The 22,631-nt window shown below is 39.6% G+C and overlaps 1 protein-coding gene across 2 annotated transcripts in view; it reads right to left on the bottom strand.

Moving 5' to 3' along the window:
• LOC138615428 (TOX high mobility group box family member 2-like) overlaps nt 1-22,631 on the bottom strand; it is a 76,962-nt gene that overhangs the window by 4,679 nt on the left and 49,652 nt on the right. For both annotated transcript variants that reach the window (XM_069689072.1, XM_069689074.1), the window contains 3 exons: nt 20,760-21,011; nt 4,120-4,350; nt 1,054-1,134 (listed from right to left, as the gene is read on the bottom strand). In XM_069689072.1, coding sequence (XP_069545173.1) covers nt 1,054-1,134; nt 4,120-4,350; nt 20,760-21,011 — 564 coding nt within the window. The remainder of the gene's footprint in view (nt 1-1,053; nt 1,135-4,119; nt 4,351-20,759; nt 21,012-22,631) is intronic.

The raw sequence follows: 22,631 nt of genomic DNA, 5'->3' as shown, positions 1-22,631 counted from the left end.
CCACCACCTCCACCTGCACCCCACGCTCCTCAGGCCTCTGTGATGAGCTGTCAGATTGCTCATCTCCAGCCATCAGTGTTGATTAGAAGGTAATGGAGCCCATTTGTATGAATAGAGCTGGGGCCGAGGTAATGATCAATAGACACTTTGACAGATAGATGGAAAAAGGAGAGTGACTCACACACACACACACACACACACACACACACACACACACACACACACACACACACACACACACACACACACACACACACACACACACACACACACACACACACACACACACACACACACATACATATATGCAGGACCCCGAGCAGAGAAATGAGGCTGTTTGCCTGCAGAACAAATGGAATGACAAAAGGAATCTTCCCCACACTATATTGTGTGTTGTTAATACAAGAAGGCACTAAACAATGCAATCCAGAGCCCTCCTCCTTGCATTTCTTTATTCCCCGTGCTACTAAGCTGGTGCATACGAGACGCCATCATTCACTGGGCAAAAAGGATGTCATAGATCTGAATTAGCAGGAAACTGTCAGAGGTGGAAACAGCAGCAAAGCCTGTGATTGTCTGCTTTGATTTTGATGTACTTCCTGTTGTGAATGGTGAGAGGGGGAAATCGATGATCTAATGCATGGCACAGGTGTGGCGTAAGATACATTTAGGATTGCTATTTTCTAAAGATACACACAGTATAGAAGAGATCTACACCTGATAGGATGTGTAGCACTTGAGATAGGGAAATGATTTTCTATCCACGACCTCTCATAGATGTTATGGCCATATGCTGGTGTGCTGTGACTGGCTGACCCTTCCCCCAGCCCTATATCACCATACCAACGACAAATCCCAACCCCCAATATGCACCCTATGGAAATCAGGTATTGTTCCAAATATGGACTGCTCTTTTTGCATCAGATGCACCCACCCTCTCCACCACCACCACCACCACCTCATCCCGAGGAAGCCCCTCCCAGCCCATTAGCAGGGATTTTCCATCCAATCCATCATCAGTCTTGGCCAGGGCTTGTGTGTCATAAGTGTTACCTTGGAAACCAGACTGGCTCGGTACGCGGCCAAAGCTTTCAGGTACTCTTTCTTAGCCGCTTCGGTTTTCCTCTTGTACGCCTGTGAAGAGTAGAAAAATAAATAAAAACACTCTTTGGATGAGAGGAGAGGTTGACATGATCATAAACATGCAGACAATCATTTCTCAATATTCACATACACACGGGCTTTTTTAGGTCACTCTAACACATTCTTAAGCACATCCTGCACATGTGAACACGTACACACACACACACACACACACACACACGCACGCACGCACGCACGCACGCACACACACACACACACACACACACACACACACACACACACACACACACACATTAACATGTCCTTAATGTTTCCCTTTCCATCAGAACCAATGGTACAGAACATCTCTATTTCCTCATCACAGCACTAATACTCCCTCATCTCAATGTGTCTACCTCTATTGTGGCAACACATCATTTCCATTCCAATCCACCTGGAGAAATGAACTGGAACTTCTCTCTCTGTTCCTTTAGCTCCACAATAACACCATCACTACACTGATATTAGTGATGAACCAAAATGGTTGTTGTCTTTTCGTACATTAGGATGTGATCCCGTTGTATGAGTATGTATGAGTGTATTTGAACCTGCCTTCCATATTATTAAAGTGATGTACAGACCTCTGTTGTCATACAAACTACTTGCTGCTGTGTTTTTAAGGAACTCAGTGTGTTTGCATAAAGAATGTGGGTTTATGAGTGAATATGGACATCCACGTGTGATTTCGCACACAGTTATCTTAGTCGATAAAGCACTTATGAATTTGATCATCAGTGGATGTAACAGAACAACGGAAAATGGTTCTATTAGCCAAAAGGACCATAAAAAAAAAAAAATCATGTCTATTATGCACAACATAAAGAGCAGAGAAATGTCCCTCTTAGTAGGTAAAAATGTTTTGATGGATTGTACTTTTTTCTATACTAGCGCTGCTTAAGTACACTTATCTTACTGTATAAGCATGTTTTTCAACACTATAGTTTGTTCATCTAACAAAAGAAGTAAAACTTTTAAATGCTGACTAAAATCGAGCCGCTGTACAAGAACTGTCAAAATAAAAGGATGTAAAACTGTCATAAAACATCGTTTTGTGTAACAGATGAACATTTCTAAATTGCTGTTTGTAAAATATACAGGAATGCTTTTAACTGTTTAGTGTGTAAAGGAACATTATCTTTACACTGTATCCATTCTTGAAATTAAACCCCGCATGCCCCAGGAGACTCGCCAGTTGTAGAAGAAACTAACTACTATGTTTTTTCTTGGCGCTGAATACTCATGAAACACAACATCACGACCTCCTATAACTCCGCCATCATTAGCATTTGCTAGCTATTACTGCTGAGCCGGAGATGACACTAAATAGCAACGAAGACAATAGATTGCTCTTCCTGGATAGCCGAGATGCCCTTCAGCTAAATCCAAGGGTGAGACGATAGTGGAGGGGGATCACTAATTTTGTATTCTAGGCAGGATCAAAATAGCAGGCGGGAGATATAAATAAAGAGAGTGGAAATGAGAACTTCACACATCCCAGCTTGTCAAAGGGCCAATGAAGATGCATGGCGTTGAAGCATCAGCTATGGAGGCTGAAGGGACAGAGGAAATGGGACACTGCCTCAGCCTAGAGTTTTGTGGGGTTTTTATTTTGGCAAAGATGATTTTCACTTTTTTTGCTATATTTTCAGAAAATCTTTTTTTTTGGTTTTGATTGACACAGCACTGCTAAGAAAAACTGAGATGTCTTTGCATGGTGACAGTTGGAAACAAGTAAAGCAACAGCGAGGATTTGAGCGTCTGTGTGTGTATCCATATGTGATTGTTTGCTTTAGAAGGGGTGCACTAGCACATAAGTGTACTTACCCACTGCATAACATATCAGTCTTAAGACTTCTGAAATCTACCCAGGCATGTTTATATTTTTCCCACACTGACCATTTCTTGCCTTTAAAATGTCCTATTTTGTTCATTCTCAGTCTTTTTTACGGCTATTGTTGCACAGAATGGTCCCCACCCTTCCTTCCCTTCCCTTCGCTAGAATTAAATTTAGAGAGAAAATCATTTTAATGAGAGTCAGGGGAGTGGGGATAAACGGATGGATTATCTTTAGAAAGAGAAGAACTAGCTCATTAAGGTGAGCTGTATCTCACAGCAATGTTCTGGTAATTACACAGCAGATAATGCCAAAGAAAGACTGCTTGCCTGCTGCAGCACACATGCCATCTACTGGTGGGACACAAATTATAAATGTATACATATGTGTTTGTGATAATGTACATTGTGCACATTCCCTTGTTCCTTTGCGTGGCAAACATCCTCTTACTAAGCATAAATATTATGTTTACATATATATATACACACACACAAACATAATGTACTCACACATGTACACAATAAGATGATAATAAACTGGGCAAATGTTTTAAGCAATCTAAATGTTTAGATTCTTATCCATCATGCAATGACATAAACGTATCTGATCAATCCCAGATTTATTCTGCAGCATGACAATGACGCACAACATACAGCTATAGTGATAGATAACTATCTTCCATGACAGGAAGAACAAGCAGCAGATAGTATGTCCCTCACAGAGCCCTGATCTCAACATCATGGAGTCAGTCTGGATTCACATGAAGAGAGAGAAGACACTATGACAGAGTCCACAGAAGAACGGTGGCAAGTTCTCCGAGATGATCAGTACAAACAAACCTGCAGAGTAACTTTAATAACTGCGCAAATGGGCGTTTCCATCCAGTATTATTTTGATGTTTTTTCTTTTAACATTTATTTTTATTTAAGTTAACTGATAAATAAAATCTGTTCATGGCATTATGTTTTTTAATCCTCATTTTAGCTTTGGTGCCTAAAACATTTGCACAGGATTGCACAGTATAATGATTGTGCGGTCAATATCCCCAATTTTGCTTCATAATTTCCCTTGCGCTTGTTGAAGAGTTCTGTTTCCTAGTCTGGTTTACTGTTTCAGATCTTCCACATCTGTGTGTTGTGTACCTGTTTCTGTTCCTCTCCTAGGCTGTCCCACATGGAGGCCACAATCTTGGAGACATCCCCGAAGGTGGCGTTGGGGTTTTGGCCCTTAATGGCTGCCTGGGTGTCTCTGAAGAAGAGCGCATATGCTGACACGGGTTTCTGGGGCTCGTTAGGGTCCTTCTTCTTCTTCTTCTTTTGAGGTTTGGGTTTGGGCTTCATCATTTCTGCTGAGGGTCGCTTCTCACTGCTTATCTGGAGACAGAAAGAAGGATGGAGAGGAAGAAAGACAAAGAAACCACTGGTCATAAATCAGTTAATAATAACGCTACTGCTGTAGCTACTACAGAGAGAGGCTTAGGGAGTCTTTCAGTATGCAATGTGTTTATGAGCATGATGCATTGACTGGATAAGATTGTTTTTTTTACAAGGTTTTATATATATATACTGTACACATGCACGCACAAATGCATGCCAGCATGCATGCACGCACATACAATGATACACACACACAAACAAATCAATTTACAGCCATGGGAGCATGTGGACTAAAAGAACCTCAGCCAGACAGGTTCACCTCGGGGTGCAGGAAGGTTTCCTTAACAACTTTTAAAACTGACCAACTTCAAAATGGGCAGAGACTCAGTGTAATTAAAAATTAATCTGAAGCGGTTACATGTGGTTTTGCATTGGTAACATTTTGTCAGTTGCTAAATCACTGAATTCACGGATATTGTATATTTTCTTTTTTTGTCTGTTTCATGTCGACCACAAAGAATTCAATAACACGTCCTGAGGTAACCGTAAGAAAAGGATATTTTTCATAGTGCGTGCCCAGTTAGTTTGTCAACAATAATTCACTGCAATTTCCCCACATTCTCCGAAGGCAAAACTGCTCACATCTGCGTGATGTACTTGATCCAATACACATGAATACATTTTCATTTTCCATGCAGGGCTTTGACTGAGAGTCAAATCCAGGTCACCTGATCCTGGATGTGATTCTAAATGGAAATTGCCTTCTTTGCTGAGGAGAGAACACGTCGAGCATGGGAGAAAGAGGGAGAGGAATGGAGAGGAAGAGGAGGAGGAGGAGAAGGAGAAGGAGAGCGAGAGAGAGAGAGAGAGAGAGAGAGAGAGAGAGAGAGAAGAAGGAGAAAAGAAAGAGAGGAGATGCAGTTGTGGGTGGATGGTGAGGAAAAAGTGACAGCTTGATGTTGCCATTAGTATCGGTGGAACATCAGTTAACCTGATTTCCTGGTTGCTATAAAGGCAGAAAAAACAATCCAATTTCCATCCATATGATAGAAAATATAACGACATGCTGAATATATAATGATATACATTAGTATTATGTCAAATGAAGGATGCTTATGTCACTCTTTATGGTTGTGGAGAGTTATTCAAATGTTGTGAGAGGCTCTGAGTGAAGCGACAGTGAATTCTTTTCTTTTTTTGGCAACGTGACACTGACTCCGAGGCCAAGTTTTGATTTCATCATGTTGTATTTTAGAATTTTTTGCATCACTGAATGTTTGCTTTCATAATCCACTGATCCAGGGTTTCGGTGTTAAACCTCAGCAGGGGGGAGAACAAACCATGAAAAAGATTTGTCCCTGCGTGAGTATCAAACAGCGACTTGAGGACATTTAAAGACGTTCATTTCTATCTAATGCATACTTATCATGAGATTAAGCAACGACCATGTTTTCCCCTTTCACTGTCAACTGGAAAACAGGAAGTGACTGCCTTTGAAAATTGCATTGTTTCACTAAAGCACTTGCCAAACAACACACTTTATTCCACACAGCATGAAATTAACTAATCAAAATTCAAGGTCCAGGAGCACATTTGGCAGCTAAAGAAAAACTTCAAAATGGCTTTTGAGGTATGTGGAAATGAATGAATGTTCCCATTCAGGCTGATGTGAAAGTATTGCTTGTCTATTTCACAGCTTACAGGTAATATTCATTTTTTTGTGTGAGCACGCGTGGTTTCATTAAAAAATAATCATCCCTCACTTTTAGGCAATGAGGCAGAAGACAGGCATTTGAAACGACATCTGTTCCACCCAAGCCTTTGAAGTGAAAATAGAATAAACTGAAGGTAGAGCTAATGGAATGACAAAATAGAAAAAAAAAAGAAGGCTACATAATCTCGCGGAAAATTCACATGTATTCATACAAAGGAAAGAGTGATGACATACAACAGCTCGCAGCAGCATGCAATCAGCCAGGAGAATGAATGGCATATTCTCTCATTTCTTTATTTTCTTCTCTTATAATAAGAGATTCATGCTCTTGAACTCCCATATATACTGTAAGGCTGAAAGATGATATATCAATTAATCTGAAAAACTGAGAAGACAACAGTTGAAAAATAATGAAGATGGATCAAAATACTTCTAAAAAGACATTAAACCAAAACGATACTCTTTTTGGACAGTTTCCATCAAAAAAGGGGAAAATCCACCCTCAGATACTGAATTTGTTCTCATGATGTTTCAGCTTATATCTATTTCTGATACTGGTTTCCTACATTTCCAAGAATACCTTTAGAAAAAGAAGAACAACCGTAGGTGTGAATTATACTGCAAAACAGCTAACTAAAAGAAAGTCTTATAATGTCCATTATTTTGTTTTGTCTTAGCTAACAAATTACTGCAGAGTACCACTTCGCATTATAATATTACAAAATTTGCCTAAAGGTACCAGTTACTGTTCTTACTTACTTAAACAATTTATTTGTGGTTCATGTAAACCTCCTGGTTATCATTATCATAGTCCAAACATCTATTAAGACAAAATGGCCTTTGTTTCTTCAAGAAGACTTAAGTGCAGAAATGGGAGACAGAGGCTTCTGAAATGACTATTATGTCTCCACTAAGAAAATGTAGTGGTTTTACTTGCTGGCTTTACAAATTATTGACAGAGGATAAACAAATACCGACCACGTAGCTACAATATCTAGCTTATTTTCCTGCGTTTTCTCATGGAGGGGCAGGGAACTGTAATGATTATGACAGCTGTTGTTGTCAGTTGAGAAAAAGAGACAGTCACATCCCTTATTCATAATGTAACATTTTGTGGCTGCAATGCATTCTGGTCTATTTTCTGATGTTGTCAGTGGGGAGATTGTTATCTGGTCCTCTTCTATGACAGATTTCTGCTGATGTAAAATGGTGACACCGTGAAACTCTTTGACTCCAATCTGTTGACACCAGATCTTGATGTTTAACATTCAGATTTTAGACGGATGGAGATTTGTTTATGTCCTGCACCAGTGGTATTGTGCTGAAGATATCTGGACTCAACCTGATCTTATTTTAACTGCAATTCACCTGTTTGGTTATGAATAATAAGATTCGAAAGTCGACAAACTAGAATTACCATCTCGTGGTTGTTAACTTTCACCAAATACTGAAGTTGCAGTTTACATCCATGTCTGTCTGGACTCATATCATATATCTAGTGAAGACTGTGAAAGAATTTGGCCAATGAAGTTGATTTTGATAGAACCACACTAACAAGCTGTTGTCATGACAGCAGGCAATGCTTCAAATGGATGTTTCTGCAAAGAAGCTACACATTCTAAAATGTGGATGCTTCACACATCTTTAACCCACCAGCACAGAAAAACTACATAATCACCCAGCCCATCACGACAAACCATGTAAGGCATCCACCAGTCCAGTAAAGGACAGTGTGTCTGTGTGACAGTTAGCCTCACCTTTGAGTTGAAAGTACATGCACATCACAGACAGAGGTCTTTTCACGAAGCCTTAACTATAAGTTTTTGTGCTCACCCCCCCCCCTGCCCTCCCCCCCCTGTTTTCTTTTTCTAAACCAAATGTTTTCTGATGCCAAGAGAAGGCAAACCCATGACACTGACACGCTGTCCTCTAGTGGACTGGTGGGTGTATTACACACTTTGAAGTGATACTGCGTTGAATCATCACGGTTTCAGGGTGGACGGACACGATTTGTGTTACCAATGTAGAATCTGATCAAATGTGAAATACGGTCACAATCTCTCTTCTGTTCCTGAGTTATGGATTGGAATAATGAACAGAGGAGTCTTTTGGACGAACATTATCATGTCACAGTGAAGTTGACCTGACCTTTGGAGAAAAAAATGTCATCATATCTTAATTTTATCCTATTAAACATTTTTTACTTTTTTGCAGGTCATAGTAACCTTTGACATTTGACCATTCAATTCTAAAACGTTCATACTTGAGTCCAAGTGAATATCCGTGTGAAATTTTGAAGAAATTAACTCTAACTGGACCAACAGGAAGCCTGAAAACATATTGCCTGCAGCCACAGCTGTCGCTGGCACAGAGGCACGACAACAGACTGAATCCCAAAATGCAAACTGCATCGCTTGTACCAATTTTCTACCAATTGGAAACGCCAAATTCCCCATACACTGAGTGGTTCAAGATATCTCTCCAAACACTCAACCCCTATAAATCTGGAAATGTTCCTTTAGCTTCCAAGTGACTGAGAAACAAGGCCTGTTAAAGAATTAGTATTCACATTTATAATACTGAGTGTCAGATGATGATGTAGGGTGGGGTGATGCTGTGTGGCTACAACAGTTTGTAGATGGATGGATGGATGAATGGGTGGGTGGGTAGGTAGGTAGATAGAGAGATAGGTAGGTAGGTAGGTAGGTAGGTAGGTAGGTAGGTAGGTAGGTAGGTAGGTAGAGGTAGGTAGGTAGGTAGGTAGGTAGGTAGGTAGGTAGGTAGGTAGGTAGGTAGGTAGGTAGGTAGGTAGGTAGGTAGGTAGATAGATAGATAGATAGATAGATAGATAGATAGATAGATAGATAGATAGATAGATAGATAGATAGATAGATAGATAGATAGAAAGAAAGAAAGAAAGATACGGACATTTTTACATTTTTTTCTACAGTTACGCTGTTGGATGATGCTGATTTTATTCACGAGAACACACTGGGCAGATCAGGTTAACATCAGTGTTAAAACAAATATACCTATTAAAGACTGAAAATTAGACATTACCACAAACAGCACATGGCTGTTAACAGGTAAGACCACCATGTCCTGCACAGAGCAGTAGAGTCTAAATATAATTTTGTACACAGCTTTCTAGTTTACCAGCAAAACGATTGAACTATAGTGTCAGCCTAAACTTGCTCATCCCATCAGCATTTCTGTTGTCTGAGAGAGAGAGAGAGAGAGAGAAAGAGATGGAAGAGTTGGTAAGTGAAGAGAGAGATAGGGAGGAGGAGGAGGGGATAGCTGTAATTCTGAATGGACAGCACTGCACTGGCAAAACGAGATTAGAATTGACAGCCTGATAACTGCGTCACTATCAGCAGAGAGAGAGAGAAATAGAAAGAGCGAAAGAGAGGGAGAGAAAATGAGAAAGAGAGAGTTAGAGTGATATGCAAAGAAAAAGAGGGCGAGAGTTGATGTGAAGAAAATAGATAAAAGCTGAAGGGGGGTGGAATGATATAGAAAGAAGTGAATTGATAACAACAACAAAGATGGGGCAGGAGCAGAGAGAGTTTAAAAGACATGAAAATTAGACAATAAAACCAGGTAATAGCACGGGAGAGTACAAAAGTGGTTGTCCAATCACAGCCTCCTGAATATTTGCATCATAATCATCAGCATATACACTGAACAGCAAAGTGGAGAGTGCTGCATGGAGTATCGATTTTCAAAAGGCCATAAAAACAAACAGGGACTACACTGAGGTGATGCATAGATACACTTTCTCTTTACAGTGATGGCCGTTACAACAAAGCATGATGCAGATACTGAGGAGCACGACACTAAATCAAAACCTGAACGCCAACTACTTCCAAATCTGTATACACTGTCTCATGGCTTTCAAGCCAAACAGCTGTAAAATGGGACACACACACACACACACACACACACACACACACACACACACACACACACACACACACACACACACACACACACACACACACACACACACACACACACACACACAGAGTCACTGTATAATCATCAACAGAGAATACAGGATCAAGATTTTACATGCTATTTTTTGCAGGTAAATATTGTCCGAATGTATGCTGCCCTTAAGAACGAGACAAAGCAAACATACTCCCCAGTAACTGACTGTGATACATAAGAGGCTCTTTAAAACAGCAGTTCAAGAACATCAATCAAAGGTCAGCAGTAAAATGATCTTTCATCAAGCACTGACGGGAAAATAAAGCAGAGAAAGCAGATTTAACGAGCAGATTTCTTTAATGAATGATATATCATGGTTTTTATCAACGCAGGATTGCTCAAATGTTATCTTAAGAATGAGCTTTTTAAAGTCTTACAGTCTTCGAGTTATTACATATGCTTACATATCACATCTGCCCTTAAAAAATGCCCACAATGGAAACAGAAATGTTGCATTTATCATATCCAGAATATTTTCTATTAACAATCCCATAATGCAATGTGTTGCATTTCACAGTTATCAAACACAAAATTATGATTTTTAAATGTTTGTAATCGCAATTCACTTCTCGCTATTCAATCAGCTGCTCATTGTTACACAGGAAGTCATGAAGGAGTGAATGATGAATTGATTACAGATGCAGTTTAGGTAACTTTGGCAGTGACAACTGTGGTGACTGTGGAATAATAACCAATAATTGAATTGCTCATCCTTTAACCAGGAATAACTGATTTTTGGGGGGTTCGAGGATGCAAGCTGTAAACACAGCAGGTCTGAAACAAACAAAGTCTGATATATTATCACCTTACGAAGTTAATGACCAACTTGATAGCAAACACTTGTCCATATGCACATACAGAAGATATTGAGCAGCATCATTGTTCATTAGGAGTTGTTGAGTTGTTTTTGGATCCACTTGATTAATTAAAATCCAGTATTCACTCTCTTTTTAGTTCTGTTTTGCTCCTCACCAACTCCTTGGGGAAATATCTGGCTCTTTAGCGGCTAAATACTCCATTATATTCACCAGCTGGTTGCTAACCTTGTCTGTCTGCCTTTTGGTGCTGGGCATGAAATGTATTCTGGGTGGTTTTTTCAGCTGTTTCCATTGACAACGCCAGCCTGTTCTGGTTGAAAAAGACTGATGAGAGCAGTGACAATCAATCAAATCAGTAAAATGTTTGGAGCCAGAACAAAAACTTTTGAGCTGAAAGATGCTCGTTAGATTTGAGAGGAATTACAATATACAGATTATTCTCACTGTTCATTATTCAAGTGATCCAATATTAATACAAATGTTTATTATAACTGCTTTTGAGAATCAATATTAGTCTTAGACTAACTTGTAAAGTATATTTAGGTGCAGTTTCTTTTATATTGATATTTTGTAATATATTTACCTTTAAAAACATTTACCAGGGAGATTTAATAATAAAATATATATATTTGGTACTGTGCAATAGATCTCTTCAACAGAATGAGCATGGACGTCTCCACACCAACAGTGCGGCTGTTGCAGACTCAAAGCCTTTGGGGGTTAACAAACAGATAAATGGTCATGGTTAAAGCAGAAGCAGGGAGAATAACGTAATTTCAGCATGCAGCATATCATTTTTCTGCAATTTTTACCACAAGCTGCAATTTACAACAGTGAGGCAAACTGCAGCAGCGCAACACAAATATCAGAACACAATGATACTGTGGCAAATGTCTGTTTGAGCGTCTACAAAGTCAGCAGGTTTAAAAATGTAACAGCATTTTTGCATCCAGTTGCCTGCAGCTTGCAAGGATGCAGGCAGTACAGAAATGTATGATAAATGATGAATACTATCCAAAGTTTTCCAGACAACTACATGGATTTAAAACTTGTCAGTCCTCTCTACTTTAGTCTCAGATGATTTTGGAGCGTAAGGGAACAAAATGCTGAAGTGGGATTTGAGAAAAAGTAAGGAAGTCTTTGTTAAGTTAACTATAATTGGGATAGGGATAATATGGTCTCACATTTATTTTGTATGACTTGCATTTAGTCATTATTTAGATATAATTTTCAACTACTATTTCAAAATGCACCTGTGTATAGTGCTCTCAGGTCTGTTGCCTTACAAAATGTTGGCAGGCAAGATGAGAACGTAAACAAAGCTGTTTGAAATCGGCATGGTTCGCCCTTCTGTAAACTAAAACTGCCTGTAGATACCATAAATGGAATCCAAAATTCAAGATGGTTGTTAAAATAGTTTCCTGGAACTGTTTGATTACTACACAACATGTGATAGTCAACTCTTACTCATGTCTTGTGCTGCCTGTCAATTATTTTACAATCACCCCCGTTTTAGACTTTTTTTTGTGTATTCCCATCATCTAGTTCACTTTGAAGGTTTGATAGGTTAAAACATGTCTTAAAATATATACAGTGCCCTCCTCATCTGGAAGCAATTATAGCTCCATGTCAGACCGCCCATCTGTAAGCAATGAGCAGGACTGCATGTCAAAGCCGCTGCACAGATCTCAGAGTAGAACCAGGCACTCGTCCAAGGAGCAGCACTCATCAAATAAAAATAGAGCCCGGCCCAAACAATAATGAACCGGAAGTGCACATTCATGATGGTGATCTAAAAGACATGAAAGGACATCAGTGGGAAGCATATAGACTTGATCCATAAAGAGGCCATTATGGCATTTGTATCCAGTTCTGGTACCAGGCCATTACAAACATACAATGTCTTTATGAGGTGGAGTGTTTCGTCTGTGTTTTCAGACGGGCAGAGTTGCATTTCTGAGCAGGCAATGTGGGTTTGATTTCAGCCAACATTCCCATTGCAGATATTTTAATTCAAACTCAAGCCCAAAGCCATTTCTGAACTAAGCTGCATGATTTATCTGACAGTGGAGGATGACTGACAGCTCTGAGGAGCTCCTCCCTACGAGCTTTGCCTAACAGCACTGGACCTACTTAATCAGCCTAAATTGCAAAGTCGAGGCCCTTGTATTTGGTAATGTGGTGAAAACAGTGGCAAGTGAGAGCTAATTAGATTAACGGTAGTTTAACGAGCTGTTGGAGGGGCCCCCGCAGATTGGATTTTAATAAATAGTGGCAAAAGCATCTGCTATGCACTTCCTGGCTCTGCTGGCATCCTAATTGGCCCCAGTGGGTTGCTGTAGCTCAGCACTGCACAGTGCAATTTAAGAAGAGGAAAAAAGGCAAAATGCTTATTTTCTGTCCAGGTAATTCTGGAAAACGATATATATAAAGTCTTCATGATTGTATGGCTTTACAAGCAAAGCTCTATCAAATTAATACAACACTAATGAATCTGATCACCACAGAATATCTACAAAATGTCAAAGCAGAGAAGAGAGAAAATTTCAAAGTGCAAATAAAACAGCTTTGGACATATTCATCTTTTCCTATTGTTTGTTTTCAAGATGATATGTTCTCATGATCAGGTCTTTGTCGAGCGAACAACACAGAAAGGAAAAAACAATTAATCAAACATGAATGAGCGACCATAGCAGGGTTATTTCCATAGCAACAGCCCGAGGGGACAACTTGAACCCTTTAATGTGAGCTGGTGATGTCTCTTTGTAAACATCTGCGCAGCGGGGGGAGAAAGCCAATGAGAGAGCCTGGCAACAGAGGCATCACAGGGCAGCAACCTCTTGGTATCAATCGAAGTTTCCATTATCTAGTGTTGAAAGGACCAAAAAGTGCTCTGAAACATTGTATTCTGAAGTGTTTGGAGTTGATAAGACTCTTTGTAGGACTTCTTTCCAAAAACAGAGGTGTTGCTGTGCAAATATTGTGGCTGATAAAATATATGCAAATCATTAGAAAGAGCAATGTTACAAGATATAAGTTCATCTCTATAGACATAATTCACCTGTTTTTTCTGCTTAAACAATCACCTTAAAACTGATATCAAGGACATTTACATAATAAACACAGTTTCTTCAAGTTATGACTTTTACATGAGGCATAAATCGCAGTCATGATATTTCTCATACGCATGCCTTATGCAACCTGCAACCAGGAGGCTCTTTCAGCCTCCAGCTGTGACCAACAGCAGGCACTAAATGCACAAAGAGTACAAACAGCTTTTATCTATGGTTGCTTGTTGCTGGCCATGAAGGAACTAGACTAATTGTCATTTTGCAACTCCCAGCTAGGGCAGTGGGGAATTGTTGTCAAAGCAATCTGCTATCTGTGTCCACTGATGTGATTAAAATGCATTAGTCAAAACTTTAAATTTACAACAAGGGTTTTAGAGTTAGGAGAGTAATATATGAGCTGGGGAGAAAAAGAGAACCTCGTGCTCAGAGGGTAACCTGATTGCAGTCTAAAAATGACTCGAGCACCATAAGTATACAGTAGCAGAATAGTAATTCAGTCAGCCACAAAGCTCTCAGCATGTAAAACAGAGCATGAGCAGCCTATAGTTCTCAGCGGTTCCTACTCAAGTCAACAATCCTTGAATAAATCTTCAATCAGTTCTCAGTCTAACGCATCAAAAATCCCAACAAACCCAGTAACAGCAGAGCAAGTAACAGTCTTTAAAAGCTCTAGAGAAAACATGAATAAGGAGTTTTTCCACTCTCCCAGTGCTGAAACAACTCATCAATGACTTGGCTGGATTTGGCGCCTGCCAGCTCAACCGCTGGCAGTAGCAGGTATCCGTAACCTTCTTACAAACACTCTCGTCCCAGACCTCATTGGTTCCTTGGGCGAGAGTAATGGCTTCTTTGCGCTGGGCTGCGCAGTGCTATTGTAGAATCACAGAGCGGTTAATTGAAACAAATGACTCTAATAATGGGACATTATCCCCACAGGCTGGCTTTGTGGTGGGCCTAATTAGCGTTGCGGTGGTGGTGAGGAGGACGAGTCACCACGCTGATCCCTCAAAGGAAGCAGCCGAGGCCCCCTTTTAAGTGGCCAGAACGGGATTCTCCTACTCACAGCGTGTAAGGATGCCAGGCTTTTGCAAAACCAATGTGGAAAACATAAACATGTTGGGGCGGCCTACGGGTCCAGCTCTGTCAGGTTCTGTGGCTGATTTTCCTTTCCTGCTTCTCAACCCTTCCTGACTGAACCAGCTCAGAAGGTTTGAGGTCAGAACAATGAAATGCATTCCTATTTATATTTCTGTTATGATTAGATATAATCTGAAGATGGTTTTCTTTATCTGATAAATCTGTGGATAGTTGGTTTTCAAGTAGAAAAATTGTGAAATCACAGCTTTTCTACAGTTACATCTCAAGATTGGATGTTTGTCCAACCAACAGTTCAAACCACAAAGCTATTCAATTAACTAACAAAACACAGTAAAGCAGCAAAGTCTTACATTTCTGAGGCTTGAACCAGCACAAATTTAGCATTTTTTCCAAAGGATAAATGACTTTGATTTTATAATTACTGTCAATTAATATTCTGTCAATTGACTGGTTGATTAATCAACTAATCATTTCAGCAATTATTAGGATTATTGACAATTTTTCACACAGTTGTCCTCTTGCATGTCATCACGCTCTCTGTCGGAGTGTCAATGGCCCGTAACTAATGGGACAACATGGGATATTGTTTTCCAGATTTATTTTGATCACCGCTGAAATCTGTTTTTGCCATTCCTAATTGTTTACCCTTGTACATGATGATCCCAGAAAGTCAGATATAATGCAGTGTTCAAATCTCTGTGACCAAGCTGTTTTAAATATTCATCAGTTGTAACAGTCGCCTAAGGTTATTTGAATTAGTACCATGAATATTCATGAACTGCAATGAATGTGCATTTGTTTTTAATGCTCAATCCGTTAATGCTCGTCTTCATTACTTCACTCCAAACCCTGCATAATAAGCTACACAAAACAAAGCTTTACTTTTTTAAAGCACGATTCTCTTTGGAAGCCTATTTGTCTCTATGTTTAAATGAAACAGGAGTGCCCTACCAATTATCTCTCTGTCATTTCGTTTGACAACTACAAGACACATTGTTCACCCCTGTTGTGGAGTATAGCACTGAAGGGCATCTGTCTTTTTGTGAAATGGAAAGCCACAACACAAAATATTTCTACTGTTACAAAAAGTGATTTATCTAGGAATGTCACCAAGATGTCATATCTATCCCAGTGAAAGGCAGCGGAGCAAGCAGGTCATATGAGATATGTCTAAAACTTACACTGGAAAAAAGATTGCTGTTTCAATTTTTTTTTTAAAGAAAAGAAACAACACTGGTAATCCAGCTACACTGAGCATGTCAAATCAAACTGCCATTTTCAGCTACATTTTTTAGATACAGTCTTCTCATTAAATAGAAGACGGGGCCTGGAAAAAAAAAAGAAGGAAAAACTGGTCTTCCAGGTTCAAATGTACAAGATGTGCACCTCAGGCCACTGAATAAATTTCACTCTATGTACTGAATAAACACAATTTTACTGTGAGCACTTCCTACATATGCACCTCTTCAGTGCATTTTAATTTCTTGACTTCATGTTTGAATATTACACACCTCAAACAAGATTTTTGATCGACTCACTGATCTCTTTAATGGCTTGATTGGTTCCTATATCTAACTATCACTGTGCTGTCAATAACCACAGATGTCAGTACAGTTTTTTATGTCACTGCTTTGAAATAATTATGGCCTTTTCTCATGCCGTCGATGTCCTAAATGCCAAGTGATGCACAATGAATTTACTTTTGCAGATTAAATGAAGTCAAATGAAGTCAAGCTAACATAACATTGTAGCAATCAGTGACTCTGACAAAGACTGATCCTGAAAACACAGGCGCACACGCACACACACACACACACACACAAGGTCAACACACTTATACAGAGCACACATATGCTGTACAAATAGTTCCAAAGTGCAAACACACTGTACTTATAGGCACTAATGTACAGACACATATTGATGCCTTCTGGATGAAATTAGGTCTTTTTTCAAAAGTTAAAGCTCAATCAATGTTTTTATGTTACATACATGTCCAAAACTACCAAACAAAGCTAAAAAGTAAGTTGGACAATATTGTTGCAGTTGTAATATTGGACATATTGCAACTTTAATGAATGCTTATGTTGCTTGTGGATATGTTGGTTCAACGTGTCCTTCAGTTCGCTGTACTTCGAGCAGCCAAAATAACAAACCATGAACCAAATACGTTGATGCAGCCTTAAAATAAACTTTAAAAAAGATTTAAAACCATAAATTATCCATGATATCAACAATAACCTGCCACTATCAAAAACAGAAGAATGTTAAAATTGCCATAATTTAAAGGCATGTTAGTTACACAGCACCCTGCCAAAAATATTAATCTAGAACTACATATTTAACACAAGTCTACATAATTCCCACAGAAGTCATACGACTGAATATGTGACGTAAACTTGTGAAGCTGGCAGCTGCTTTTTTGGCAGCAGGGGCTTTCCTCCTCCTTAACCAGCCTCATTACACCAGTAATGAGACAGGGACTAGTGCTCTGTTTCAATATTTAAACACACTGGCACCCCTCAAGGCTCCATGTTGGGGCCGTTCTACAAACTCCTTCTCGACCTCTCATTACCATCTGCTGGCGAGGGTCCCTGCTCCTTTATTTTTTTTTTCTCAAAGAGATAGATCTTGCTGGCATCTCCCCCCGCTGTACCATCAGCCAGACCTGAACGATCAGGGGGCTTGTTGAACATGAGATCCCTGGGTGCCACCTCTTCTCCGAGTACTGGGATAGCAGAAACGTTGACAGCTTGGGGTGAGAGGGGGATTCTCCCTCAGCAATGAGCATTCACACGACAGCATGTTACATTTCACAGTATCCAGTCATCCAAGACTTGGCTCTTTCTGCCTTAGTTTAGAGAAGCTGAAAGAGTAGGTCAGCGGTGCGGGGAGGAGTTAAGAGAATATAAGAGTGTTTCTGACAGACAGCTCTCTCTTTTAAAACGCAAAGTGTTGATGCTTCTTCCTTATAAAAGGTGCAATTTTAGGCCTAAGAAATGGTTCAAAACTGGCAGTTAAGACTATTAGGAACAACATGTAACTGCAGAAGAAAAGATCTAACCATGCACCTGAACAAAGTGCGAGATCTTCCAAGTGAACATAAAAAACAAAGCATGCACTAGCTCTAAATATTTGCCTAATACTCAATGCATGTGCTGTATTTGACACCTGTTTTTTTTCCCATCTGCTAAACATCTTTTTAATGTACCAGGTAATATTTTCAGCTGCCTGTGGAGTCAAAATTAGATAAGAGGAAGTTGCCAGAATAAATTTAGCAGGAAAAACAGAGCTCTTGCAGAGACATATGCCTTTCTGCAGGTCAGAAATCTCAAGATTATTATAAAGCTAGTCAACTCTAAGTGAGGAGAAATTACAGACTAATGCTACAAGGAAGAAAGACTGAAGCAAATTAATGTGCCCATGCAGCATGATGATGGTCAGTCCGCTGCTCTCAATCTTGTAATGATTTAACTCTGTTTGCTGTAGGATCGATGTGAGCTGAAAAAGAGAATCCCAAAGCAGGGAGAAGTTTACAGAGCTTTAGCCTTGGGCTAAATGTTGTACAAAAACCAGCAACAACATCCCTCGAGATGAAGTGTATCTGTTGCTACAGCTGAGCTTGTACTTGTAGGAGGTTTAAAATGTGCAGTGAAGGATAGATGTTATTGAAGAGGAGTGTATCCTTAAGGTAACGCTGTCGACTTTTTATTTGCTTCTTCAGCGGCAGTGAAAGAAGGCTGTTGAATGATTAGCGTTTTGGTTTTCCAGCTATCTCCTCCAATTCTGTGAGTTTATTGTAAGGCTTTTGTCAATACAGTACAACGAAGGGTTGTCTTTTCATTTCTGACCCTGGTTACAGTGAGAGCCTATTTCCATCCACCTTTATTATTTTTTAAGCATGCAGCAGACATAAATTCAATCTTGCTTATTATACCTTTATCAGTATGAAATTAAGGTTAATTGACTTTGCTGGGGAAACATCAAATGAAACATCCCTAATGGAACCAAAATGAAAATAACGTCATCTCCAATTGCTTTAAAATATTTCTCAATATACGGCCTACTTTCCTATTCCTCAGCCTCAGAAATAAGCTCCTCTTGTCCCAGGAGATAATAAATGAATTGAATCCCCCCACTCCAACCCCACCAGCCCCCCCTCCTTCTTCCTTATCGGTCATCTATTTTTCCAGAGTAAGCTATTACTTGCTGGGGTTGCTAGGCAACAAGAAATATTAATAGCAGCTATTATTAGCCAGCCTCTGCTAGAGTAGTACTAAAATGTGGAAGTGGGAAACATGAATGTGTTACATAAATCTTTGGACCTTTCACGGTGTGTGCAAGTCTCTGTTTGTGCAGTGATTTATTGCAATGACGGTTCATTTATGAGAAAAGGGGGTGTGAAATAAGAAAATGGAACATTACCCTGAAGGGCTATTTGAAAATAAATAATTGCAAAGGTGAAACAAAAGCTGTTTAAGAAGCAGGCCCTCCTTCTCTGTTTGCCTCTAAAATGTTACTGGCCAAGCAGGGCTGCTTTGCTACATATGCTTGTGCATGGACATCATATAAAGCTTCAATTGTACATGTACTGTACACGTCCATCCAGAGATCCATGTTATAATCTTATCATCAGCTTAATCAAATGATTTTAGTCTTGTCAAACCATCCATCGACACTAAAAAGTAGATTGACTGCAAATGTTCCAGTCAACAGCATCGTTCTCCTGCAGCAAGTATATTCAGCACAGTAGCCAATGGATTGTGACCTAATCCTGAAGACTAGCTTTAATGGAGGCCTTAGCTACCACCCACAGAAAAAAAAAAAAAAAAACGAAGCCTGCAACTTATGCAGTTTGATTCTGAAAATCACATAAGACCTGATTAACGGAGGATAAATGCCAGGGATGCTCACATTAAAGCATAAATATTCATGATGGAGGGCAGAGAGAAAAAAGTAATATTTATGTCAGATGAAAGTATATAACGTTGAATAATTCACCACACAGGCCATCTATAATTCATCTGATTCGATCCTATGATTAAAGCACTTGAATGTGTTCGCCGGGGGGGTGTTTACATGTTCAGTCTGAAGCATGTTTAACACAAGAGAAAGTCCCTTTACTAGAAGGGGGAATAGGGGTCCTCAGAATCCTTTTGAAAAGAAAAAGTAGCTGACAAGGGATACCCCCTCCCTCCCCATCAAGATTTTCTGTTGAAAACCTGCTCCCCCACCCCACTCTCCCCATCTTATTCAGATCCCTTTTTGCTTTGCCGATCATAACGACTGAAAATGTGCAGCACCGACTTTCTTGCTGCCTTTCTTGGCACACGTTAAGGCAAGGAAATCTCTGAGTTGTGCAGCTGTATGGATATTAAAGAAGCTCTGCTGCAAAGGTCTGGGTGTTAAGGAAGCAGTAGCTCTCTGTATTCATAAATGTTGCATAAAGCACAAAGAAAAATTTGTCATTTGACTGTTTTAGTGCTGTTTATATAAGGTTAGAGCTTCACAGTATTGCAGTATTTTAAAAAATGAACTTTCCATGACAAGAACATGTGAAACCTTCACACAAAATGCTCTCTGCGCTGACTTGCTGGCTAACTTCCAACTCTCTGACTGCAAAGACTAATAGCCCACCACAGCGCTTGACTTGCATGATCACAGAGGGCCACAGCTAAAAAGAGACAGACAAAAAAAAGAAGAAGATGTGCTCACCGAGTGCATAGGCCCAGAGAGGAGGTGAGTGTCCTGACCCAGCATGTTGGACATCATGAGGGCAGGCAGCTCGGGGTAGGAGTAGGTGTTGAGCAAGCCATTGTGAGGCAGGGAGTGGAAGGGGTAACCTGACTCATGCTCCATGAGATGGAGCAGAGAAGGGTCGGCGTGGTTCGGGGGTGTGATCGGTGGGATCTCATAGTCTTCGTCCCCTGCTCCTCCTCCGCTGCCTCTGCCCTGACTGGAGTAGCTCTGAAAAAAGAAGAAAAAAAAGAAAGTAATACATTTTTTAGAAGAGGAAAATACAATCACAGTGACCTTTACCTAAAGTATTTACTCCTTTTTGCTACATTTTAGGGTTGCAAGAAGATATTTTTTTCCCAGCATATATTAACAAAAACAATGAAAAATGCCAGGACAGGTCACAGAAATACTTTCATACTGTTTATATGAGCATTTTGGAGTCTACAGTAATTTGCTTATCTGTGAAACATGGGAGGAAGCACACAAGAAAAATCCACAGGAACACATAACAATATAAAAACGTCTGTACCTGCATCTCAAAACAGTGTCACACTTAAATAAAATAGTAAGCACATATAGACACTTGAATCTCAAGGAAAAACAAGTACAAAGAAAATCCCATCAGACAACCATGTTACAATCGTATGCAACATTTTAATGGCAAAATGAACTTCAACAACAATCCAGGAAAGAAGCAGCAAACAAAAGATGTTCCAGAGTAATTAAAAAGCGTCATAATTAGCTTTTAAATGCACCTGTTGATTTTTGTTGTTTGGATTTGTGTTTGCTGCACTCAGACACTGAACTGCAGCAGGCAATACAGTCTGTTTTGCTGAAAATAAAAGTAATTATAAATGCAAATTGTTGCGCTTACAAAAGTGTAAAGAATTTATTCAACACAAATGTGCACAGCCAATTAATTAGTTAGACAGTTAGACAAGAACAGCTGGTGGACAGAAGAAGTTGCTTCAGAAGTCTTGACAGCTTTGAAGCAACAAACTGTCAGCCTGTACGCCTTTAAAATACAGTTAATCAATTTTATTACGTGGAAAAACACCACTGACAGTCACTTAGTGGCCATTCTGTAATCTCATAATTATAATGCCAATCATATTTTTAGAAACAGAAACACTGAACTAAACAAACTTCCTCATTCTAAAACGTATGCAGAATATCCAAATGACCCCGCGGCAGTTGAAACAGCACAGACTTTTTGGTACTAATAAGGTGATACATGAGCAGTGTCTTTTTCAGGGCCTATCTTGACATAATATTGCACTGAGAAATATGATTTTGTGCTCTCAAAAAGCATACTGAGGGTATTCACCAGGGAGTGAAAAGCAATTTTGTCAGAGGCAATCTGATGCCAACTCCCCTTTATAATGACTGAGGAAAATTAATCATCACAAATAATATTCCAGTGTCAGCCATTCAAGAGCTTTTTAATAGAATTTTTATTATTCATGTCTCGTGGTACACATCAACTAGTCCGTTCTGCAACATTTCAGAAATCAATTCAATATCATCTTCGTGTAGGCTGTCATCTCGCCTGCCAGTGCAGCAATTCATCTTGCAAACAAATACTTTTAGCAAACAAATGGCAAGAAACGTTGAGGAATAGCTACGATGTCCCCACTAGCAGAACCAGTGCTTGAAGATAGGATAAAAGTCTCATAATGTGCACTATCATTAGGGAGAAAATAATAATAATAAAAGGGAGTATGTTTACTATCAGGGGGCGATGTGCTGTTTTCTCTTCCCATAACACTCACACTCAGTGCTTGCTTAGAAATATTATCACAGACAATTCCTTTTCCCTTGATAAGTTTTGCAAATGTCTGTTTCTTT

This window comes from Brachyistius frenatus, unplaced genomic scaffold, assembly GCF_029030835.1.
Source record: "Brachyistius frenatus isolate BFR_SWC_R1_liver_20210118 unplaced genomic scaffold, ASM2903083v1 Contig_6, whole genome shotgun sequence".
Lineage (NCBI taxonomy): Eukaryota > Metazoa > Chordata > Actinopteri > Embiotocidae > Brachyistius > Brachyistius frenatus.
This window is presented reverse-complemented; position numbering and strand designations above follow the sequence as displayed.